The 25,791-nt window shown below is 38.4% G+C and overlaps 1 protein-coding gene across 2 annotated transcripts in view; it reads right to left on the bottom strand.

The window, feature by feature from the left end:
* LOC122806915 (inositol hexakisphosphate and diphosphoinositol-pentakisphosphate kinase 2-like) overlaps nt 1–25,791 on the bottom strand; it is a 1,544,141-nt gene that overhangs the window by 688,046 nt on the left and 830,304 nt on the right. For both annotated transcript variants that reach the window (XM_044077730.1, XM_044077729.1), the window contains 2 exons: nt 20,886–20,971; nt 12,278–12,403 (listed from right to left, as the gene is read on the bottom strand). In XM_044077730.1, coding sequence (XP_043933665.1) covers nt 12,278–12,403; nt 20,886–20,971 — 212 coding nt within the window. The remainder of the gene's footprint in view (nt 1–12,277; nt 12,404–20,885; nt 20,972–25,791) is intronic.

The raw sequence follows: 25,791 nt of genomic DNA, 5'->3' as shown, positions 1-25,791 counted from the left end.
ACATTTTCTTGTGATTTGTATGTGATTTGTTATGAAATTCGATGTTATGGGTTTTAGATGTTTCAAAGTAGACCCCTGTATATGTGTGTGTGTGTATGTATGTATATATATATATATATATATATATATATATATATATGTATGTATTTAGTAGGTAATGTTCTGGATGCAAGGGAGTTGTCTCCTTTGTAAAACACGTATGTGCACTCCTCAATGTTTGGGAGTATGCATGTTGTACTTCACTGCAATGATGTTTGATTATACTTTTTTGACTGTTGATGATACCATCACTGGTTCTATGATTACTTTATATAAATACACAGCTTGATCATAGTTACACAAGTTATACAATCAAGGCAATAACAGATTTCAAATCATTTGAGCATTTACACCATTTTGCTGATAAATTTAAAATTTAGAAATAGAAAATGGTTCCTTATGTTGTAATTCTTGTTTGATGTCACTCTCTCATGCATTAATATATATCTTTTCTAGAATGTTGTTGTTTGTCGTTTTGGCTTTTCCCGGTTAGGGGTCGCCACAGCAGAACTCCGGTCCGCTAATGAATGTCAGTAGATTTTTTTTTTTTTTATGGTGCCGAGTTGCCAGCCCAACCTTCAGCAATGGCACACCCATTCACGCATGTCTTTTGGAGGCCACTCGACCGCGGGGAGGACATGCAGACTCCACACAGATGGCACTCCAGCCGAGAGTTGAACAGGAGAACTTCTTGCTGTGAGGCAACAACCCTACCGCTGTACCACTGAATAATATACCTAAATTCATATTAAAGTACGACTTTGTTCTTGAAAGTATCTTACTACTGCACTATTAAATCATTTGTCACTGTTCAGTTATTTTGCAAAGTAGCTGTCTTGCTAACAAGCTTAGTTTCATCAAAACATACTTTAGAATGGGGCAAATGATGGCATATATGACACTTGTGTGTGAACAACATGCAACAAATGTTTAATAGAAAACTGCTGTCCATGTTTTATGCTAACAACCACATATTTATTTTTCTAACATTTGTTTACTGGGAAAGTCCGACTTGGAACAAGCCAATTTTCAGTGGAGGCCTGGGGACAAACACTATAACAATGGGGGAACCCCACACAAATGCAGGGGGGACATGCAAAACCTCTTGCTGTGAGGTGACAATGTTAACCGCTGCACCACTGCGCCATCCAAGGATGATACTGTTATGGCATTTGTACTACCACTAATGTCACCTACTATTTTATTAATCTAGCTACAGTAATTGAACTATATTATCAAAATAATTTAGCCCTTTCATATAGTATCCTAAATTTGTTATCTAACTCTTATTATAAAATCAGATCAGAATTAATTACATGCCAGTTACTAAAAATGATACTTTTTAAAGGGACTAATACATGGCTACAAGAATATGAAGAATTTCTAACTTTGTCATTAACACTGACAGCAGTATTTTCTAATGGGCAGTTAATTGCCTTATAGCGAAAAGCAAAGAAATTCCTTATGCTAAATGAAGAAGGCAAACAGACAAACAAATGGCCTAAATTCTTAAACTAGTCTTTCTTCTTCCAAGTAAACCAAAATTGAAACTACAAAACCAAGGCATTTTCCCCCGACTGCTCTTTTAAGAAAACATGAAGATGAATGGACTAATTTAAACACATATCTAAAACTGCTTTTGAGACGCAATGTGAGTTAATACTGAGGGAAACATAGTCTATGAGCAACAGAAACAGGTTCTCCTACAAAGGCTTGTAACTTTGAGATCTTATAAGCATAGGCAATGACTACTAGAAAAAGAATGTTCCAAACCACGAATTTCAGATCTGCTAAAACCACAGATTTGAATGGAGGTATAGGTAAGCCTTTCAAACATGAAGGTCAGGTCCCAAAGAAGAAAACACTTTTTTCGTAGGTTTAACTATCCATAAAACACATTTATCCACATATATCAGTTTTGTGATTAATAAAGGATTGTTTCTTTCTCTTGAAATGCATCATAGTTTTAATGATATTGAGTGACTAATTTTCATCCACTTTTTTTTGCTCTGAAATGTTTCATGAGAGGGAAAAGATGCATAAACTCTTTAAGGATCTACTTATCCAGCTGGTACTGATCCACAGTTTCGCCCTCCTCAAAGTTGTGATTCACCAAAATGCTACCAACATGCAACATGGCCAGTGTAAAACTAAGACCACTGAAAAATAGATGCCTGATAGGTTAGAGTTGTCTTTAAATTAAGTTAATGAAGAGATGGAGGATGGACATTAACGTTCCAACCAGATGGAGAATTGCTTCTGAAAAACAGATGCCTGATAGGTTAGAGTTGTCTTTAAATTAACTTAATGAGGGGATGGAGGATGGACATTAACTCTCCAACTAGATGGAGAATTGCTTCCACTTAGCATGATTTAGCTGGTAACTGAAAGACTACTTGGCAGCTTCAGTAACTTCTGAGATGCCCACCAGGAGAGCCAATGTGAGGAACTACATGACAAGTCGGGCCCTGACGCAGAGCCAGTTGTCATTCCAGCAGTGACATCCTTGGTTTGTAATGGAACAGCTTCCTGTACTGCTGGGGACTTGAGAGCTTGAAACTGCACCCTTTCTGGTCACCAAGAATTAAGAATGACAAGGTTTGGTCTTTCTTCTTTCAATTTTGCAATCAAGCTTGAAATAAAAGAAAATATACAAAAGTGGATAGGTACCTTTCCTAAAGGAGGAACAAGAAAGCATTATTAACTTCCATTCCCTGGCTACAGTAAGTAAAAGTGGGAAATTACTATGCTTTTCCTCATATTACAGGTCAGTCTCTTGGGTGTAGTCTCAAAGATCTTGGATTAAACAATATTACCATAATTTTAGTTTAAGGAAGGGACTGGACCTGTAAATAAAGTAGTTAGCAATCACATTCGCTACCTGTCCTGGCCTCTGGGGTATACCTCTCAACCTCTTAGAGCAAGAAATCTGGACAAAGACATAAATAAAAGTGGGACAAAGGCCCAAAATTATGGACAACTTTTAAATATTGCTCTTACAAACTTAGAAAGTTGATAGAATAACAGATTTTGCATCAGCATTTTCTGAAGGGTATGAAGTCTGAAACTCAAATGTCTGTCATTATTTTCCAACTTCAGACTTTAATGATTTGCCACTTATTTGCCTGAAAAACCACAGTTTTATGAAAAACAGACCAAAATATGAGTCAAAAATCTGGGCATTCTGTGAAAATCTGTACAGTTGAGAGGTATGACTCTGGCTCATTGCAGATCTGCATAATTTACTGCCAAAGATGTAAAAATGCATGCTCTTGGTCTGTAACTTTTTACTTAAAATTAAAAAAAATTAAAAGTCATGAGATTCGGAAACCATGTAGCTGAAACAATGGTTAATTCTTAAGCAGTTATTTGCATATTTTCCATGGGGCTCCCCTACAGGAGGTTTAAGGTATTACACAGAGAAGATTCTAGCTTGGGTCTTGCATTTTTTCTGCATGGTTTGTCTGTGTAATCATTTTATCCTTTGGTTGGATGTTACTTGGGATATCTCACTGAAAGGAGTCTGACACCAACAACAGGATTGCAAAGACATGAAGATTTCGCAACCAATGACACATCTTTCTTTCCTGAAACAGTCTTACTATCACTTATGCAAATGGTATTGTGAAAACTGCAGCTGCCACAGAGCCTAAACACTTCACAGAGGTCTGACACTCACCATTCACTGTTACCTTATCAAGACTACCAAAGCTATAGCTTCTTGGGAATCTTCTTTGTAGACATAAACAAAAGACACCCATGAGAGTACAATTTGCCACATTGAAGGCAGTCATCTGACATGTGATCTGCTTGAACTTCTCACAGTTCATAGAAACACCCACGGCCTACAACCATGGGACTGCCTACAGCTAGGATCATCATTTAGAAGTTGCTTGCTGGGGGTAGAGGAAGCCAGTTATACAGGCAAAGGGAAAGAAAATGCTTCTCCCCCAGCAAGACCTATACAACCTCCTGCAGATCTATATAACAATAAATAATACCATTATAAACACTTTGGACACAGAAGAGAGAGACCGAAGAGCAACACTTTATACTGAAACTGAATTCAGCAAAAGTTAACTAAAGTAGCATCCAAAATGTAATGTATTCAATGTGCTTGTTGAGGTTAGTGCAATAATAATAATAATAATAATAATAATAATAATAATAATAATAATAATAATAATAATAATGCACAGAAGCCTCCAATTCCTTTCAAACCAAAGAAGAGAGCATGTTCAACATCTGTTTCTTTTTTGAGCACAGGCTGGATTTGTTTCGAGAGTGCTATGAACAATGCGTACCCCATCAGCACATTCTTTTTCTGGGAAAGGATAAAGACATTTGTTGCTGTCTTTGACCACAGATGAAACCCACCAGTCCATTGTAATTGCTGTCCATGGTGGGACTGTCTAGGAGAACCAGCATGTCATAGGTAGTCCTAGAGGGTAGTCAAGTCTGAGACACCTGCAGTCACCCTTGAAAAATAGTTGATTCAGTCACTGGTGTGGATACAGCAGAGACAGACAGCAATTAATTTAGTGGTCCACCCGAATAATACGGATAGTACACTTGTGTAAGTAACCTTACCATAACAGTAAGTGTTCAAATGATCACTGCTGCAGTAGCCTTAGCTATATGGGTTATATCTTGCCAGTGATACAAAAGCTGGTCAGCTTCCAAAGCTTCAGGGCACATTCCACACCCTCAAATTGCCAGGCAGCTCAAGCTGAGTTGACTAAATGACAAGTTTATGTGCCAAGCCCTTCAGAGCTTTTCTGTCAACAGAGAGAGACAGGCTGAGCCCTGAAAGGACAATGCTAGGAACAACAAAAAATAAATGTCCACACCTGGTATAAAAATACAGTGGGGTACTGTGTCAAATGCCTTGTCCAGGACAAGGGAGGCAGTATGAACCACTTTGCCTTCATCCATTGTTTTGCATTGTTTTGGTGACCTTCTCAAAGAAGTCCAACATGGTGAGTAGGCATGACTTGCCAGTGACTAAACTAAATTGAGTTGGGTCCAGTGTCTAGAGGTTTACTATATCACTATTGATCATTTCTATGACAATTCTTTCCATGGTTTTGCATGCAAAACTAGTGAGACTTAGGGATCTGTAGTTTCTAGGGGCTGTAGATGGCCCATCTTTGTGCAGAGGGATGATGGTTGCAGTTCTCCATTCATGAGGCATGAAGCCTGCTTGGAGGCTACAGTTAAAATAGCAATTCCAGATGGCCTGTTATGTCATCTCTCATGCTATTTAGAAGGCACCCTGGGATATTGTCTGGGCCACTGATGCAGTGTTCTTAGCCATAGAAAGATCACTAGGGCCTGTTCCCTAGTGATAGCAGGGGTAGTTATATTTGATGGTATTTCCTGAGAGAAGGCTGAGGGGAAGGGAGGAGTAAATTTGGAGCTGAATTTGTTGGCCAGTAGGTTTGCTATATCTTCTTGCTCAGAATAGGTGGTTCAATTTACAATGAGCTCTGCACACAGTTGTGTATTGCCTTTGAGGTTGTGGACATAGCTAAAGAATGCCTTGTGGTTGTTTTTGGCCTGGGAGGACAAATTTACCTCAGACTGGACTTTGGCAGACTTTAATTGTCCTCTGAGTTGTTTGTTTAGTTTGATGAGAGTGCTTTTATCCTGCTGGGTGCTGCACCTCCTAATTTTTGCCAGGATTTTCTTCCTTCTGCTATACAGCCTAATGATTTTGTGATTCCACCAGGGTGGCTTGTTTTTTGAGTTAGTTCTGTACTTCTTCCTAGTGGATACAGCTGCTTCTATGCAGTTATTAAAATGCTTATATAGGGTTCTTGTGAACAGTTCTGCATAGGCAGCAGTGTTCTTAGGGTTAATGGGGGCTTGAAATTTTGCCAGGTTATCACTTAATAGCAGTAAGTTAGCCTTAGAGTAGGTTCCTGAATGCTCTGGGGTTAGCTGGTGACCCAGGTTTTATTTTTCCTTCAAAGGAAACCATTTTGTGGTCTGGCCTTATCAATTTATTTTTTATGTAAATCGAGACACCTCCACCTTTTAGTCCCTGTCTGTGTAGTAGCTGGTCTAAATGTGAGGAAGGCATTATAATAAACTTGCACTTTCAGTGTGCCCTCCGCAGCTTTAAACCATGTCTCAGTGACTGCACAGACATCAGCATTCTCTAGGATGAAGAGAGCTTCTAGGGAGTGAAGTTTTTTGTTTAGAGTCCTAGCACTGAGCAGTAATAGCTTTAGATTTTCTTGGTTTTGATTTACTATGTTGGAAGTACTTTCAGTTTGGCGTTGCCTGAAAAAAGGCACTATGGGGGAAGAAAATTTCTTAGCTAATATTTGAAGGCCTAGAGGGGAGAGGTGCAGACAGTCTCTGGCAAAGCAGCAAGGTCTGTTGACCATCTCCTTCCATGCTGCCAAATACTGTACCTCCTTAGAATGACACCAGAAACTAAACCATCCTTTGTTCATATTGTGACATCATCCTTGGAGGAGGTAAAATGCTGCTCAGAGCTAGGCTCATACTAGCCTGGAATGCATATTTTGAGAGCTCCATGATCTTTCTGTTCATATAGTCTAGGGCAGTATGTTTCAAGCCATTTACACCCACATGGACAATGACTGAGTCATGCCGTTACTTGTGGTCCAATGACATGCGTAATTTTGCAGATCCTAGTCCCTGATAAGCAACTGAGTGTTATTCTCCTTACTCACCCTGGTGAGAGGGACATCAGTGTATCTTACAATGGAGTCTCCAATGACCAGAATATTGGATTGTGTGGTGGCTTGCCTTATAGGCTTAGAAGTAGAAGCTCCATATATGACTGATTTGGATTGTGTGACAACTTAATTTCTGTGTGACTCACAACAGACAGACCTGTGGTATCTTTCCTAGTTTAAATATGCAATTAAAAGCAGAATATAAGTAAAACACAGTGTAAAGAAAACAAATTACAATATACAAAATAAAAGAAGGCAATAAAGTAATGCAAAATACAAGAAAGCAAAAGCAAACTAAACTTTGCCTCACAAAATGTTGTGGCAGAGTCTGGGTGAGTTTTTCCAGTATCAAGTATCCAAAACAAAGTCCACACTAGACTGCATACTCTCCTCCATCCCTGAAAAAATTAAGCTAGTAAGCACCATCCCTGACTCTCTTAGCAATCATTACCCCACCTACCATATATCAACACAGAATACCACAAGTCACCAAAATCACTATAATTCAACTCTGTGAGAAACTAATTTTGATAGATCCATATTTAATGAAACACAAACAATGTGACTGGGAACCCCTCAATTATCTGCCACTAGATGAAGCTATTTGTCATTTCAATTACCTCCTTCTTAATCATACCAAACCAAGAAGTCCCACTGAGACATAAAAAAATTGAAAATAAATTTTGCCCCTTGGCTAACCCATCAAACTAAACAACTCATGAGAGACAGACACAGACAAAGCCTGGAAACAATGGCACAAAACTAGGACTAGGACCCAGTCCTACCTAGACAGACACTGGTGCCTCAAAAACTGCATAAAGGCACACATTTGTTATGATAAAAAAAACTTATTCACAAACCAGAAAAAAGATTTTGGCAGAAATTAAACAAACTCCTAAAATCAGGCAGAAAATGCACCCCAAATTCTTTTGCATCTGAAACCAGCAGGAACATTGCAAATGAATTCAACAACCTATCTCCACCCCACCTAATCCACCCCCAGAACAGAGCTCCGCACCACAACTGAAACTAACAACCATCCAGACAAATACAATCAAAAAATAGAATCTCTTAGAAAATTTAGGAAAGGAGGGCTGAAAAATCTCAGATTCCCTGGATCAGGTAACCCCTTTGACCACACGTTTTGATCAGCTCTGCAACAGAGTGGCCAAAAACTAAATATCTATTCAAAGGGGTACTTAAAATCTCATTTCTAACATCAGCTGAGAGGTTCTGAAAATGTAGCCATGCAAACCTCCTCAAAGCATTACCAATGGCCATAGCTCTGGAAGAAGTATCAAAAGAGTCAAATACACACATCGCAAACAATGAGTAGTGGCCTGTGCAACAGAAGAAATCAAATTATGTAAAGTAGATTCTTCCTCACAAGAAGAAACTGCAGATAAAACATTCCTTATATTTTCACAATTAGGTAAAACTTTAATCATACCTCTCAACCTCTTAGTGCAAGAAATCTGGACAAAGCCAGAAAAAAATGGTGGGAACAAAGGGCCAAAAATAGGGACATATTTTAAATATTGCTCTTATAAACTTAGAAAGATGATAGAGTAACAGGGTTTGTTTTAACCATACATTTTCTGAAGGATTTGAGGTCTGAAACACAAATATACGTCATTACTGAGTGACGTAATTCCTCAACTCATCCCAGGGATTTTCCAGAAAACCTCAAATTTTATGAGGAATAGACAAAAAATATGAGCCAAAAATGTGTACATTATGTGAAAATCTGGACATTTCAGAGGTATGAATTTAGTACATGAGCCTTAAAATCCAAAATTCTGAAAATCAAAACTGCAGAAGTATACATTTTGTTTCCCGTAATTATCAATAATTTTCTCATCTTTATCAGAAACACTTGGACTGTAATTAACTAAGTGTTTAGCAGCAGTGGGATCAACTAAAGCTATAGCTGCTGGTTCAGCTTTGGCAGTAGTGTACTGCGGAACTTTATGCATCCTATCTGCCTTTTTAGGGGCAGCTGACTGACTATCAGGAAAATTGCAGGCAGTAACACACACATCCTTTAAAGCAGACAGAACATGAAGAATGGATATAGGTGCTGGAAATTCTTCTGTAACAACTCTTGAGTATCTTCTGGGGGATTGAGAATCCTCAGTGTCCTTCCAGGAAAATTCTGGCACATTCTAACAATAGTCTCAAAGAAAGGGGAACTCCCACTGGGACAATCAGAAACTAAGCTTTCCTCGGAGTTTGAATGAGAAATTTGAGGAGTAAACAGTGCATCTGTCCCATCATCTTCCTGTTTAGAGTCAGAATCTTAAATCTCTCCAGGAAAGGAAGTATCCCACTTTCACTTAACAGAAATCAACAGCCTGAATTAAACCCTCAGCTAAATCCAGTAAACTACTCCTGTTCAAGGAAATTTGTGGAGAAGTTTACACATGCTTAGTTTTCTTTTTCTTTTTGACAGGAAAAATTGGGCTGACCATGTTACTAGTGGCAGCAGCAGCATCCCCTGAGATGGGCACAGCATTCTGACACAACAGGGAAGCCTTCTCTGTTACCTATCACAGGACTGACAAGAGTGCCTCTCTGTTGACCACTAGTAGGACTCCCAACAGGTACAGAAAACATGGCTAACCCCCAGTCCATAGTGGCTGTAGGTGCTACATTAGAAGAATCTGGGGGTAAAAGATGAGTGGTCTGAGGCACAATCTATGGTCATAGCAGAGTCACCCACCTATGGCTGAGACAAACTGCTAGCCTGCTGAGATGACAACGGCTGTTTGCTTAATTTTCTCTTTTTGTGGCTGGAAGAAGGACCGCCCTTGGCACTGGTAGTCTGTTCCATGATCCAACAAAAAATGGTACCTCTTTCCCAGGAAAAACGAGCTTCAAATGCCAGTAAAAACTACAAGTCTTTAAAAGTCACTTATTTCACACAAAATTACAGTAAAAAGCACTTTGCCGGCCACAAAAAGTAAAATAAATACAATTTTTACAGAGAAAAAAATTGTTATCAATTACTTTAAACAACTTTAAAACTGCTAGGAAAAACAGCTCTCCTGTTTAAAACTATGATGCAGTCTCATGACAGTCCATAAAAAATAAATTCTTAGCTATAAAATAACTTTTCTGAAGAGGAAAGTAATAAAAAGCAAACAATATCAAGAAAATGGATTTTCTTCCTTAAACAAAACTTACCTTCCCAGCAAAGTAACAGCACCAATCTGACCGTCGATCCTTGAAAAGTCTTATAGGGGTGTACTCTTCAGTGGCACTAAAGCTCTGAAGGGTTTGGCACCTAAATTTGTCTTTACATCAACTCAGTTCAAGCAGCCTGATGGTTTGAAGCTTTGGAAGCTGGCCAGCTGTTTTATCCTTGGTAGGATATGACCCATATAACTAAGGCTACTGCAGCAGCGATCAATCAATCTGTAAGTTACTTATCGCACAAGACCACACAGATCTTTGCAGATAAATGGGAGTACAAACACTTCTGCTGGACAGCTGTAGTAAGCCTTGTTAGTATATGCCAAAAGTATTGTGAAAAGTGCCTGGATATCACCTCTCCTTTGGTCAGGAGTTGCTACTGATGAAGAAGTCAACCGGAAGGTTACATTTTGCACTTTACTGACAATGAGAGTGTAACTACATTACCTATAATGCTTATGACAAAACCATTTTGAAATTAGACAAGCCTCAGTCCTGGCAATGTGCTGATGATCAAGAACTTTGGAGGCATAGCAAAGAAACAGTTACTGTTACTGAATCATGGACTGCTGGAGTTGGAGCTTTATATCTAATCATGTAAAAAGAGTTAGGATTAGGACTTTGCCAAAATCCTTATGACATCAATGTTTTCCTTCAGATATAAAAACAACAGCAATCTGGTGAAGACACTGAATTTCATACAATTCATGTATCATTCTGTATACTATGTCTTGGCACAAACAGATTTCTAAGCATTACCTACAATGCTAACTATGGAATTAAATCACCATCAGAGTTTGCAGACTTCTACCAAGTGGTTCAGGCACAAGTGGATACAACGGCTAAAGTGAGAGTCATCACTGTAGAACTTCTGTATACATTCAATATCTAAAACAAACCAACAGAAAACACTGAAGCCAAGCAGGGGTGATGTGGGGGGGGGGGGGTGACAAGGCAAAAGAACAAGTGGCAGTATTCATTAGCATGTCGGAACATTCTAATCACTGACATGACAAAGACCCAAGTAAAAAAAGAAAGAAAGAATGTTCAGACCTGTCTCTATCCTAACACCTAGTGTTCCCCTGAACAACCCCTATAAGTCCAAACACTGTACAGGATCCTTGTCCCTAATGACTACTGCTCTGTACCTCGATGAACAACATATCTTGAAGCTTGTATTTTCTGTTACAAAGCACAAAACAGTCAAAAGAGAAGCCACGAGAGTTCAGTGACATCATCACTACTCCAAACTAAGAATGTATTTCACATTTTACAAAGATGACTTACTTGCAAGGAAGTTAATGGTTAAGAATAATAAACACTCACCAGGCATTACATGCATGACTGCGACAGGCAGGCAAGCAGTCCGCAAGGGGCACACCTGAAATGTTAAAAGGCATTCCAAGTCCAATTCTTCAGACAAAAAAGGAAAACACCCATTTAAGTTCTGAGTCATAGATAGATCACCCAGCAACAGTTAAGTGTGGAAACATGTTATACTGGAAATGTTTACTAACGGAGGTAGGAACACATATTAATAGACCTCCCTAATATGCAGACACTAGCATACGAGCTGCTTACCACAGGCAATGGGAGATTCACAGCCAGGCTCGTTACCATCTAGTAAAAGAGGAGTTCAGCAACAATAAAAACATTTTCATTCACAATGTTTGCAGTAAGAATTAAAGGATACCTGATGGTACTACTTTCTTAATTCCCACTAATTAGTAGCTCAGTATATTGGACACATCCTATTACTCAACAAAGGATGCAATACAGGGCAATCAGTTTTGAACTTGAAGGCACAGGTTTGAATCTATAATCTGTCACTTAATTAACTGCTATCATTAAGCATTTCTGACAATGCAAATAAGCAGTCTGTCTGCCTACAGTTTTACTAACTCACTCTAAGTTGTGTCAGTATAGTCTATATTAATATGTACTGAAGCATAAAGTATGCAAAATAATATGACATATAAAATCAAATACTTTTTCCTTGTATTTGGATCACTGAACTCTACAGCAAGTATTCAAATTCAAACAAAGGGATACTTTATACAATACATCAAATGAAATCAAACACTAAGAATGACACATACATAAGCCATGTACTATTGCATACAATAAATAAAGACTGAATTCTTTCAAAAAAAGTCTGACTGACAGTATTATACGATGTTGTAAATTTTAATGTAAGTGGATCCTAAAAGAAGACAAGTAAAGCATTCTGTTAACACTTTTTCAACATTATCTCAAACTGACACATGAACATAACTAGCAGTTTGTTGCAGATGCTGAATGTTAACATATGAACTAATAAAATTGCTTACCTTGCCCTCCAGGGTACATGCAGCGAAATGCACGTCCAAGTTCCTCTGCCTGTACTCTCCCAGCAGGGGTAAGCTCTCCTCCCCATTTTAAAACCAGCAGCAATGACGGTCCTTCCTTACGAGTATCTATAAACAGAGTAACTCTTCAATATAGATGCTATTGTCAAACAGTTTGGTTACATTATCTGTAATAAAATTAAAAATTGTAAAGCAGTCTGTTACTGTGTCATACTGTGCTACAGGCTGTTTATCTGTTCTACTATGCCGGCATCATTGAAGCATTTGTGGTTTAAGATATCAAGGCACTGGTGCATAACTTGGCATACAATAAGAATCTGCAAAACTGTTAGATTTTACACAAGGGTCTCAACAGTGTTGAAAAGTGCTACTGATTAGACAGACTAATAAAGAAAACATAAAGCTATACTGACTATAAAATAATTCAGTGAATTATCAAGAATCAGGGGACAAACACTATACCTGTGAAAGGATGTAACATATAACAGCTTAATAAACTTCAAACAGCTACAACATAGTTAACAGCTCATAACCTTACTCCACTTGTGTAAATTAAGATTAGAAAAAAAAGACTAAAATGCAGGTTAGAGCATCTAGAATCCTATGGATTCTGGAGGCCTTGCAGTCTACAGAACCCTTCCTAATTCAATTATTTGATCCAGAATTATAACAGTGCAGACATGGCCAGTTAGCTTTTGTTAAATGGATGGTAGAAAAGCATGAATGGTAAGATTGTGTGAAAATAAAAATAATGAAATAAGTAATCTGTCGAGATGATGTTGGAAAGCCATGATGGGGGGACCTGAAGTGAGAAAGTTGGGCAGGTGGGAGTGCCATGGGCCCATTTTTCTAAGGCTCCATTTTACCTAAGGCTAGTCCTCTCACCAAAGGCCCATCTTCTTGTAACTCTTCACTTAGTAGCTGTAAATTATAATCCAAACAATAGTGGTGCTGACATAAGGCAGGCAAAGTGAAGAAATGGAAGACAAGCAGTTTGTTGACTGGGTTTTGTTGAAAAGGGAACTGGCTTGTGTTTGACAACAAATCCCTGTAAAAACCTGTGCATGTTACATAGTAAAACTGAGGAACAATGCAGGTCAAGGAAATCCAATATTACCCCCACTGTTGTGCCGTGTCAGAGTTTGTATAGTTTGAGACATGACGGGTGGGAGGGTGCAAGCAAGCTCCCTCCCCCACAACGATTCTAGCTTTGTAACTTTAATTGCAGGTGACATTAGGCATGATCTCTTTCTTCATCAGCATGAGTTCTGATAAATGTTTCACTAGTGTTTTGCAAAACATCACCCCAAAAAGTTTACATTGTTATTCTCAAATAATAAACTGCCAATAGGTAATGTTCAGTCTTCTTATAACAGCAGAAGAAGCATAACCATGTAGAAAGGCAGCATCCAAGGAATGGTCTCTGAAAGTTCTGTTTAAAGTCACTGACAATGAAAATTAGAGTACATTTACTTCAGAGTTCAGATTAAACAGGACTAACAAAATCTTTCTGTAGCAGAAACATGTTCTACTGGCCTCTGAGGAATATAGACATGGGTGCTTCAAGAGTTTGCATAGACCAAATGATCCACAAGTGAAGCTTATGTTTACAGGAGCCAAAGACCTCAGACCATGCTCAAATCCCATCTGCCCCAGGTGATGGCTCTCCCAGCCGCGGCAGTCTTAGAAAAGTTGCCCCATTGGCAGTTCTGGCAGGTTATGATCACTACAGAGACCCCAACGTTGTCTTCTAAGAGAGACATAACAGGGAGAGACACTGGGGAAACAAGACCATTTGGTACTTTGGATCTTTGACTGCTTTCTCTAGTAACAAGAAGTCTCTTCTTCTTAGTAAATTATGTGAACTAGTCAAACAACAAGAATCAGCTTGCGGGAGATGGGCACTACATATAAATTCTATTCCTTACAATGTGCTATGCTCTCATTTGAGCTTTCTTAATGACCAGCTGGAATACTTCAATAAAGAGGACAGCCCCATCAAAATACATCAAGGAGAATGACTTAAAAGAGGTTAGCCAAAAAGAAGAATGTCCTGAACCACACCATTTAGTGCACACATACCTGAGGTTGCAACCCTTGCTACAGCATCACCACAGTCAAAAATTACTTTGGTCAGCAAGGAACTACACTATGCAATCTGTAATTCATGTCTTAAAGAGAACTCTTTACAGAAGAATTATGAAATTGTGACAGTTTCTCAGTCACCAGGGTAGAATTGAATTAGGAGAAATTAAATGATTAAAACATAGTACAGTACATCTCCATCTTGTCATACTGGTTAAGAAGTTTCTTTCTCTAGAAGGACAACAGCAAGGTGATAAGAGTCCTTGGGACTGATGTTTGCACAGAAGAGTTCATGCATGCCTGCCATGGAATGCATGCAAAGAATGAAGTACCACTGGAGCTTACCTTTAAAATCTGATTTGTAGACAGCTGATGAACCTGTGTCTGATGGATTCCAAGTTGTAAGGATGTAAAGTGGCATCCTTCAGAAGAGGCACCAGGAATGAAACAATCCAAGATTCCATACCTTTCTCTTCAATATAATAATTACTGTTATTTTAGGGAGAAATTAAGTTTTATTTGGAAGAGTGTATTAAGGTCCTGACCAAAAGAGATGAATCATTATCCTTGAGTGCTTCAAATACAGGGACCTAAACCCCTTTTTATTCCCTTGTCAAGGGGACATGCAGTGGAAGGCTTCATTTACCAGATATGGTATGGTGTGGGGTGGGGTGTGCAGGTATGAACTGGGATTCAAACGAGTGCAAAAAGATGTAGAAAAATCTTTTGTTTCAGTTTTTAAGCTGAGATGTGGTTTGCACAGGGTAAAGACATTTCTGAGCACAGACTGTAGCACCTGATATAAAGGGCAGAGTGTGTGGCACAAGAGAATGATTAAAAAAAGAGTGAAGAGGACAGCACATAAAAAGAGAGAGCGTATGTGTGTATGTGTAGACACATAACAGTTTATCACAAGATAGTGTAGACTTCATCAATAAAAACTTGGAATCATAAAATGAAACAAAGACGAAGCTGTGAAAACACCAGCTTGGACCACGTGAAAATGAGATTTTATTACAAAAACATTCAGAGATTCTTAACATTAGTGTTTTAACAATGTAACAGAAAAAGTAGTAATCTTAGCTTAGACATTAGCCTGACTAGAAGCAGAAAGAACAGTTATGCTGGTAGTAGACAACCTAGAAAATATCTCTGCTAACTTGACCCTTGCCTTCTCATTTTATATGTTACTGATCAATAGCCAGAATACATGGACATGTGACCAAGGTGATTATTTGTACATTACCCCAGACCTTATGGGGAATACAGTATTTATTTTTTTTTACTCTGGAGGTCCAGTATGTGGATCTGTTTTTCCTGAGGAAGATTTTTTTTTACGCTGCTTGGGAAATTCTCTACAGTTTTTGAGGCTGTTTTGGCAGGTGGGCATTCAGACAAACTGAAACTATATTCGGCCTGCCTTGCATGGAGGTGATAATACCTTGTCCTGCATCTTTAATGTTCTTGTTATGGTTTCTTTAAAATGGAGACAGCATGGAGGAATCACCCATTGCTGTGGTTCAAGGACATCTATATATTCAAGGAGCATCTTTATGGTCTAGTTCAGAATTATGACCTAGAATTACATCAACTGTCATTTTAACATTAAGCGTTAACTGAAAGACTTGTAGTCCATGGAGGAAAATGGAACTCCAGGCACTTAAAACACTCACACTAAGCTGGTGACCCAAAGACAACACCTTAACTCTCAAAACTGTCTCTTTTTTACTAGGCAGAATTCAAAGAAGTTGGTCATGATCAGTAAAGTCCATGTAAACAGCCTTATGCTGCAATTCTTTAAATACAGCCTGCCTGTGAAGGATTAGATAGCCTAGCTATTGAATGAGATAAATTAATCAGTCTGTCTCAGGAAATAGGATCCCCAACAATGTTTTTGGCAAAAATGTTGATGATATTCCTCACAGAGGCATTCCAATTATAACTGGGACTAATGGCAGTTAATAAAATAACCAGTGGATCACATCAATCAATTTTCTTAAAAACTCATAAAATTTAAAGACATGTATGAATGGTGGCCCAAAGAGGAACCAACAAGAGGCAGATATTCTTCACTGTGTCACCAACTACCTCAAGAACATTAAGTTATAGGCTACAGAATTGTATCCCTAGAAGGAAAAGATACAGTTAGGGGCTCACAGCTCCAAAAATCAGAAGTGCAATTTAATGACAGTCATGCTGACTCCTTTAATGAGACCTACAAATAAATGTTATACCAGGAGAAATGGATGGAAGGATATCTTGTGTTCTTTTTGATACAAGATTTGTATTTTTTGTGATCTTTTCTCTGGACACAGACAATGGTAATGGCTGTGCTTCACCAAAGGGAAAGATGATCAATGGGATTAGTAACTTGTTTTAAGTTCATTGTTTGCATTCAATGCAGCTTTTCACAGCCTTCTCTGATCAGGCAAGTATAGTTTCACAAATGTTTTAGGAAACATTTGCAAGCTTTGACTGATTTAGACCTATGCTTTAAGAAACTGATATTATTTTGTGTTTTAGAGGAGTGGGATCTAACTGAGGGTTATGTTTTACTTTCCACATCAACATCATTATCATGTACAAAAGAGTGGTCAACTCACACACTTGCTATAAATGTTTTATTTACAATCCCCACTTTCTTCTCGTACTGTCAAGTTTTTATTTTAATGTTCTAGCAAGTCCACATATTTATACCCAATGAGCATGCATATTTTAATCTGCTTCTAATATCTGTATTAAACAAAGACATAGTGCTGTTGCCTTACAGCAAGAGGTTCCCTAGTTTGATTCTCAGCTGGGGTGCCTTCTGTGCGGAGTCTGCATGTCCTCCCTGTGTTCATATGGGTTTCCTCCAGGTGCTCCGGTTTCCTCCCACATTCCAAAGACATCCTGGACATATGAACACTGAACTGGCCATAGGTGTGTGTGCTTGTAAGTGTGTGGTTTGGAAGAACTACCATGACAGGGCTAGTCACCTGGCAGTGTAAACCTTGGCTCTGGATGATTGTCACTGAAGAAGTGACACCCTGACCTAGTGTGCAAAAATGGGAAAAAGGAGCTGTGAATTGTTGGATTTGACTGACTAGCACTCCAGTCACACATTCTAATAGATACAAAGACAGAGGGAATTAATGCAGCATTTAACTTATTTACTTCTAGATGCAATGCACTGGATAAATAATATCTGACTATCAGTAGTCCTACAAATTTTATGCTTTTACTTCACTTATACCTATGTTACCTTGTACTATAAGCATAAGCCTGGTACTCAAATCTTACCAAATGTTTCCTTTAAAATTATTGTAAAAACAATAGTTAACAGGCTATGCAAAGGCCTGGTCCAATGCTTCTTATAGTATTAATACTTTGTAACAATTTAGTGTCATATCATATTTCACTATAGCCATGCCACTTAGACCTATTAGAATACAGGAGATGATATTAAATAGGGTCCCAGTATGGACCCCTGCGGAACACTGATGGTGTGTTGAATTTCATCAGCTATGTTACCATTTAATTTTTATTTTTCTGATTCTTCTGTTCAATCAATTTTAATCAATCATCTATGCTACAGACAGTGCACCTCATTTACTATATTAAACACAATGGTTATCCCACTCCACAAGGGGGGAGCCACCACAGACCCCAGGAACTACTGCCCCATTAGCCTGATGAGCCCGGTCTGCAAGGCCATGGAACGTATCATCATGGAACTTATAAACAAAGACACTGGTAATCTCCAAACTCTGGACCACACCCAGTTCGGGTTTGTAAAATGCAGATCATATCTCCTAAACCTGATAAACTTCTTTGAAGCAGTCACCAAAGCCGTAGACAAGGGTAAGGTGGTTCACACAGCCTATCTAGATCTTGCCAAGGCTTTCGACACCATCCCCCACTCTGGAATTATAGATAAACTCACTAAACTAGGTATAAATCCCTATGTCACAAGATGGGTTGCCAAATGGCTCACTGACAGAACCCACACTATGAAAGTAGCAGACTCCAAATCCGACTTCAGACCAGTGACAAGTAGAGTACCACAGGGTTCAGTCCTGGGTCCTCTCCTGTTTGGTATCTACTTCTCTGAAGTACAGGCTAACACAGAAGGTCTTTGGCTAACAAAGTTCACAGATGACTACAAACTAGGAGCCATAATTGAAACTCCTAATGATGTGGACATCATACAAAAGGGCTTCACTGAGACAGATGCCTGGTGTCAAAGCCATGACCTCAAGCTCAATGCCAAAAAGTGCATTGTCATCCCCTTTGGTAAAAACTCTGTATCCATGAACTACAACATAAGTGGTAGTATACTTAACACCAAAAGTGTGATAAGAGACCTTGGGACACAGGTGGACAGTAGTCTCTCCTTTGATAATCACATCGCCATAGTAGTCAGGAAATCCTTCTACGTGGCACACCTCATCACAAAAGGTTTCTCATCCAGAAAAAAAGAGGTCATTGTTCCCCTCTACTCATCACTCATGAGACCCATTATAGAGTATGGTATTTGGTATGTATCTCACAAAACATCTACAACAACTGGAAAGGCCACAGAAATACCTCACAAAGAGGATTACCAGCCTCAAACAGATAACCTACGCAGACAGTCTCAAAATACTCCAGCTTTATTCCATCGCATATTGCCTACTCAGAAGTGATCTCTGCCTAACATACAAAGCTATGTCAAATCCAGAGCTGTTGGACATGCTCCACTTAAAGAAATCCCAATCCCTCCGAGCTACACGCTCTAGGGACCTAAACCTTGTCAACACAATAAACAGAACATGCCGAAGGGATAGATTCCTTTCCCAGAGACTTCCCATACTCTGGAATAAACTACCTATCTATATCAAATAAAGCTCCTCATTAGCACTCTTAAAGAAAAATCTTGATGATTGGACGGGAAATAGGAAATTCACCCCGGGGATCACCTCTGTGGCTCTGCTCGACAGTGGCACAGGAAAATAATTTTCTTGGGTGGCAAAAGCCAGGGTACCTTTTTGGCTGGGCTTGTATAGGCCCCAGGGCTGACAGCCTAGTACCTACCTATGAACCTAAATGGTTTATATTATCAAAGGCTTTATTTTAATCTAAACATGCAGCATATCTTTGAATTATCTTTCAGTATTTACAATATCTTTAAGCTTACAAATATTTCACCCATCAACCTCTTGCAATAATATGCCCAGAAGACACACTTCAGACAGCTTTTCAAAAAATCTTAATAGGTGTACATGTCTTTAATTACCAGTCTCAATTATCTTTACTTGAGGAAGGCACATCAAAAACTTAATATAATAAATGATCAACACTACCTACTGAAAATAAAAAAAAAAACACAAAGCAGACAAACTTTTTTCCAACTACTTCTGTGAACAAGAGGGAATAACTGAGAATTTTTGGGGCTAGGATTATTTTGCAGACTGGCATTATCAGTATCACTAGGGAGTTTCTAAGGATTGGGTGGAAAAGGGAATTCTAGAAAGATTGGCTATCCAGTGAGAGCTCATCCATCTGGCAAGAAGTTCATAAGAAAATTAAGGACCTGAGAGTAGAAAATCCACAAAAGACAAATTAAGAGAGGCCAAGTGAAACACATGGTTAAACATTTGAGACAAATATATACCCAAAAATATGGGACATATTACTGATCAACATGAGAAACCCTTAATAGTTTAACTTCATCAAGAAATTGACGGAAGTCTCTATCAATTACCTTTTCACTGCAATTTTAACAACCAGCTTTTAAGTGAGGGCTTAATGAAAAAAAAATCTCTCTCTCTCTCTCTCTCTATATATATATATATATATATATATATATATATATATATATATATACACACATATGTACATATACACACACACACACACACCAGGTCTACTAAGACCTGAAAATTATGAAACTGGATCAAAAGCCTTTGATAATTCTAAATAAACTGTATCTACTGTATCTACTAGAAAACAATAGTTTAAGGCTCTGTTGCCTATATCAAAAACTCGTCAGGAACACGGAGTACCTAAAAGCATTAAAGTCACACTGCTGTACATGATGTTGAACATTGGATGTAACATTATGTGTCAGTCTCAGCAAGTTCAAAGAAGGGTGTAGGCATAATGCAGGTTTTAAAATATGGGAATAAAGGCAGTATTCACTGCACTAACTAGTTGCTTATGGATAGATGCTGCCTTCTAATGTCTGTTCATTAGCAGCGATTATTTCTGAGTTAGACCTGAGCAGATTCTCATTACTAAACCTGCACAACATACAAAAGCTAAGTTCAAACCAACACTTAACTAAAATAACAAATACCTGCAGCTCTCCACCAAAACAGTTATTCTTCATGTAACTCAATGATGACGTACTAGAAAACAGTTATGAAATAAAATGTTTTTTCTTAGCACAACAGCTTCATTTAGCTTTTACATGTGAGGTTGTGACTTGTAAAAGTGGTAAATTAGGAAAGAAATGAAAATTCAGATTAGAAAGACTCCTTACCTTCCTCCTCACTTGATGTTTTGGTCAGGCCATGGGGCAAATAGGTAAGCTGCACTTTCCTGTTAATGCCAGAGAAATGCCCATACCTGTGGAATACAAGAGTCTTGTGTTTAGTGTTAATGGTTGTAAAACTCTGCAAAATGTAAAGCATTTGTGAGAAAATAACAAAAACAGAAGTATGACCCAAGTAGATAAAATCTGGCAGACACGCTTAAGACGAATCACCTGGATCTAGTCTCTGCACCCTATTATTACTCTGAGGCTGCAGCATCACTACGTATGTACTTGTCAATGCTCCACTCACTTACATTAACTTTGTTGACCTTCTGCACCCAGCAGGTTCAATCCTTCATGCTAACTGTGCATAAATGCTGGGTTTTAATCATACATAGTGTGCTGGCTTTAACCTTTTGTTTTACTACCCTGATCACCACTTGGTTAAGGAGATACAATAATGTTGCCCAAGCAAGCTAGCAAGTAGTTCAAAATATGTTAGGGGAAGACTAAAAGCAATGCACTAGTGACTATACCAAAATGTGTTACTCAAAATGAAGTACAAATCATTATGTAACACATTTTGGAGTCCTGCTGATATCAACTATTTTTGGCTATTTTTTACCTCCCACAACTGGCCATTAGTGGATGCCAGTGCCTTTTCTCATTCACTGGATCTACTTATTTCTCTTGGCCTGTCTTCCTCCATCCATCTATTAATCCATCCATCCATCTATAACCCCTTTTCCCATTTTTCACATGGAGTTGGGATGTCACTTCAACAGTGACAATTATCTAGAGTCAAGCTTCAAACCACCTGGTGGCTAGCCATGCAGAAGTTGTTCTTCCACACCACATACTTACATTCACACCCTATGGCCAGTTTATTGTGGGAGGAAACTGGAACCCACATAAACACAGGGTGGACATGCTGACTCCACACAAAAGGCACTCCAGCCAAGAATCAAACCAGGGAACCTCTTGCTGTGAGGTGACAGAGCTATCTACTGCAGCACTGTGCCTCCCTCTCCCAGCATAATTCTCATCAGGGTTAGGGAGGGTGATAAGATCAAGATATCCCCTGTCAATGCCATATTGTTTGCCGGGAAAGTTTTTATCTATCATTCCCTCAGCTCCTCCTCACATGTCTGGTAACAACCTGTGGCTGGGACATACAATGGGCAAACTGTATCAATCTAAACTTAAATAGTGCAATGAGCTGATGTCAGCAAGCTACCCCACCCATTCCCAAGAAAAACTCTTGCAGCAGTTTTCCTAGCTTCTAGTGTGCCCTGTGTATGCACCATTCCCTTCCTTTCTTGGACAGGCATGGCCATCAGCCCTACCAGTAACTCGGATGACCAAGCCGCTAACTGAACCCAAACCAATGTCAGGGCTTTAGCAGGCAGCATTAATGTTTTACACTGATATGAACCAGGATCAACAAGAAAAATAAGATCTGACATACTGCACTTTTCCCGGTTAGGGGTCACCACAGCGGAACTCCGGTCCACTCATGATTGGCAGTGGCTTTTACGGTGCCAAGTTGCCAGCCCGATGCCCAACCTTCAACAAAGGCATGCCCATTCATGTGCACACCTACCTGCATGTCTTTAATGTCACTCAACCACGGGGAGGACATGCAGACTCCACACAGAAGGCCCTCCACCCGAGAATCGAACGGGAGAACCTCTTGCTGTGAGGCGACAATGCTAACTGCTGCACCATGACTTTGAAAAATATTTTAAGCACTATAGCACATGTCTAGAAAAGCCCTATACAGTCGCTTTGATAGGTCATGCAAAAGTACTAAGGGGATTGTGAAATACAAATAAAGCACAAGTATGCAGGTGTAAGCAACGGAAGCATGATTAATCTCACTGCTTCAAAGAGCGAAATGTGCTCCTTGCACTTTCATTTGGAACCCAGCTACCAAAGTTCAGCATGGTAATACAGCTCGGGCCTCACCAGGGATCAGCTTTATATTTGCACTACTTCCTAGGGATACAGTCTAACATCTTACTTTCCTTGGTTACTGTGGTCTGCATTTTCACTCCTGTTTTTACTACCACACCAATGTCTTTTTCCTGATATCGTGTTTTGAGGGTCAGTCTTCTCAGCTGGTTTTCCACTGTGGGAATATAAGAGCCTAGTTTTTTCCCATTTTCTTTTGCCTATTCTGCCCTTTGCCACTATCAAATATCTTCCTTATCTAGTCCAACATTTCCTGTTCCTCTAAATTTAAATGATCTGCTGTTTTTTAGTTTGGGGCAATTTTCTTTTTGACAAGAACAATAGCTAATGTTGTCTTTCGGCTTCTCCCAGTTAGGGGTTGCCACAGCGGAACTCCAGTCCGCTAATAATTGGCAGTAGATTATCACCATGCCGAGTTGCCAGCTCGATGCCCAGCCTTCAACAAAGGCATGCCCATTCACACATGTCTTTTGGAACGTCACTCGACCCGCGGGGAGGACATGCAGACTCCACACAAAAGGCACTCCCAGGAAACACTAGCTGAGAATCGAACGGGAGAACCTCTTGCTGTGAGGCAACAACACTACCACTGCACCACTGCAAACAATAGCTAATAATAATCTGATTCTTAAGCACTCCTATACTTATCCGCTCCAAATACACATAGCAATTTGCAGTCAGGCTTCCATATATCACCCCCCACCTGTCTCTTAAGAGTTTCCATTACCCTGTCTGTCTACTACATATGCCCAATATTTCCTCCCCTCCACTCATCCATTGTATCTCCAGCTTTTCCGTTCTTTTATTTTCTTTCTTTCTTGCTTTCACTTTTTTATCATCAGAAAAACATTAATTCCCAAATACTCATACTCTCCATTTGAAAACTGGGAGTCAAATCTTAGTCTAAAATCAAGTTTTATAAGCCCTCTCTTGTCACTCAGTCCTCTTTTAGGGCCTCTGATGATACTGTTACTGCATGTCATGTGATAATATGTATTTAATTAATTGAACTATGTATATTGGAGCTTTCTCCGTTGATCTCCACTGAAAACAGATTCATGCCAGTCAGACTTTCTCTGTAAAGAAATGCCAAATAAAATAAAATAAATAAATAAAAATACATTTTTCTTATTATATTAGGTATTACCCAATTTCCATTAAACATAATCTCATTCAATCTTTCATTCCATATTATCCATACAATACAGAACATTTTCTTAACCATATTTTTGACATACTCCTTACTACATTTCTCATTAAAAAATATATTCAATTATATCCACATGTATCTGTTTACAGCCTTGTATTTCTTTCAAAATATTCTTCTCTATTATTTTTTCCATCATTTCTTTACTCTTTTAAATGTTAAAAATCTATTCTACAGTTTCTAATTCACAACAAAATATACATATCCTTTCATTTACTTTTTATAAGGCATATTTCCTTTTACCAGCAATCAATTAATTTGTAAACTCCATAAAAAAGCTTGACATTCTACATTCTGCATACACCACTTACTTCTTTGTTTTACAGCTTTTATTTGTTCTTCTGACAAATACCCCTATGTATTCACACAGCAATTTTTCATCATTATGTTTTTGTACCATAATTTCCTATTTTCAATTGCCTCTCCTATACTTAACTTCCATATTTTATTTTGTCTGGATATATCTTGATTTCTCCATTTCTCCAGTCTCTCTCCCTCTTCTTCAATTGTATTACATTTCATTCCCTTTCATATTTTTTGTAAATAATCTTACTACTAATTTGATTTCTTTTTCATTTATCCATTTTAACACCCTATACAAATTCAATGATGCCCCATAGGGTTCAAGAGAGTCAAACCCCATTCTTCTTTATCCATATATAATAATCCTCTTTTAACTGGGTTTAACCTAGATCGCCAAATAAATCTAAGCATCAATACGATAAGCTGTTTTTCCAAATCTTTTGGTATCATAAATACTCCAGCCACATTGGCTATTTTTCCATCCACATGGAATTAATCAAATGCACTTTCTTTCTAAAAGATAATCTATACCAATTCCATGTGGCACTAATTCATTTTGGTTCATGCAAAATGTTCTTCCATTGCTCCCTAACAACACCCATACACCAAATTTTATTCCTAAGGCCCATATTTCTTTTCTTCCAAATTTCCTTTAAATTCTCTCTAAACCAAATCTCTTACTTTTTTTTCTCTATTTCAGTGACATCCCAACTATTATTTATAAATAAAATCGCTTCTTCCATCATTTTACTGTCTTTGGTCAAAAGAATAATATCCTTCGCACAAGGCCAGATTTTTGTCGGGTTGAAAAGTCAACAGTTCACAGATAGCAATATTTGATGCATCTCTGATGGTTGTTAATACTAGCAGCATTAATAATAAAGTTTTATTATTGAAAAATTTGCTTTGTTCCCACAAGAGTGATGTTGTTACTGTTTGTGAAACATGGTTAACGAAGAATGACTGGAAACCAGTTCTGTCAGGGTATACATGTTTTACTGTAATAGACATTCTAACACTAAATCAGGTGGAGGTGTTATGATAGGGATTAAAGATAGTTATGAGACCTGTGATTACTACATGTTCAATGATAACACTGTTACTATAGATTGTGTAACTGTGACAATAAAGACAATCCTGGAACATATAACAATTGCTGGAGTGTATAGACCACCAAATTCAAGTGCTGATGACCTAGAGGAATTCATACATTTCTTGTATGAAACACAAGTGAGAAGAATAACAGTGGCTGGGGACTTAAATATACCAGAAACAGACTGGAATAATATTGATTCAACAGCATTAGTAAGGAAGTTATTCACAATGTATGTTCATGAACAGCAGTTGGTTCAGATTGTAAAAAAAACTACCAGGGAAAGTAACATACTATACATTGTGGGTTTTCCTAAAAAACTATTGTTACTTCAT

This window comes from Protopterus annectens, chromosome 7.part0 (assembly GCF_019279795.1).
Source record: "Protopterus annectens isolate FY-2018-M chromosome 7.part0, PAN1.0, whole genome shotgun sequence".
In the NCBI taxonomy this organism is placed as follows: domain Eukaryota; kingdom Metazoa; phylum Chordata; order Ceratodontiformes; family Protopteridae; genus Protopterus; species Protopterus annectens.
The sequence above is the reverse complement of the archived record's forward strand: the minus strand, read 5'-3'. Positions and strand labels throughout refer to the sequence as shown.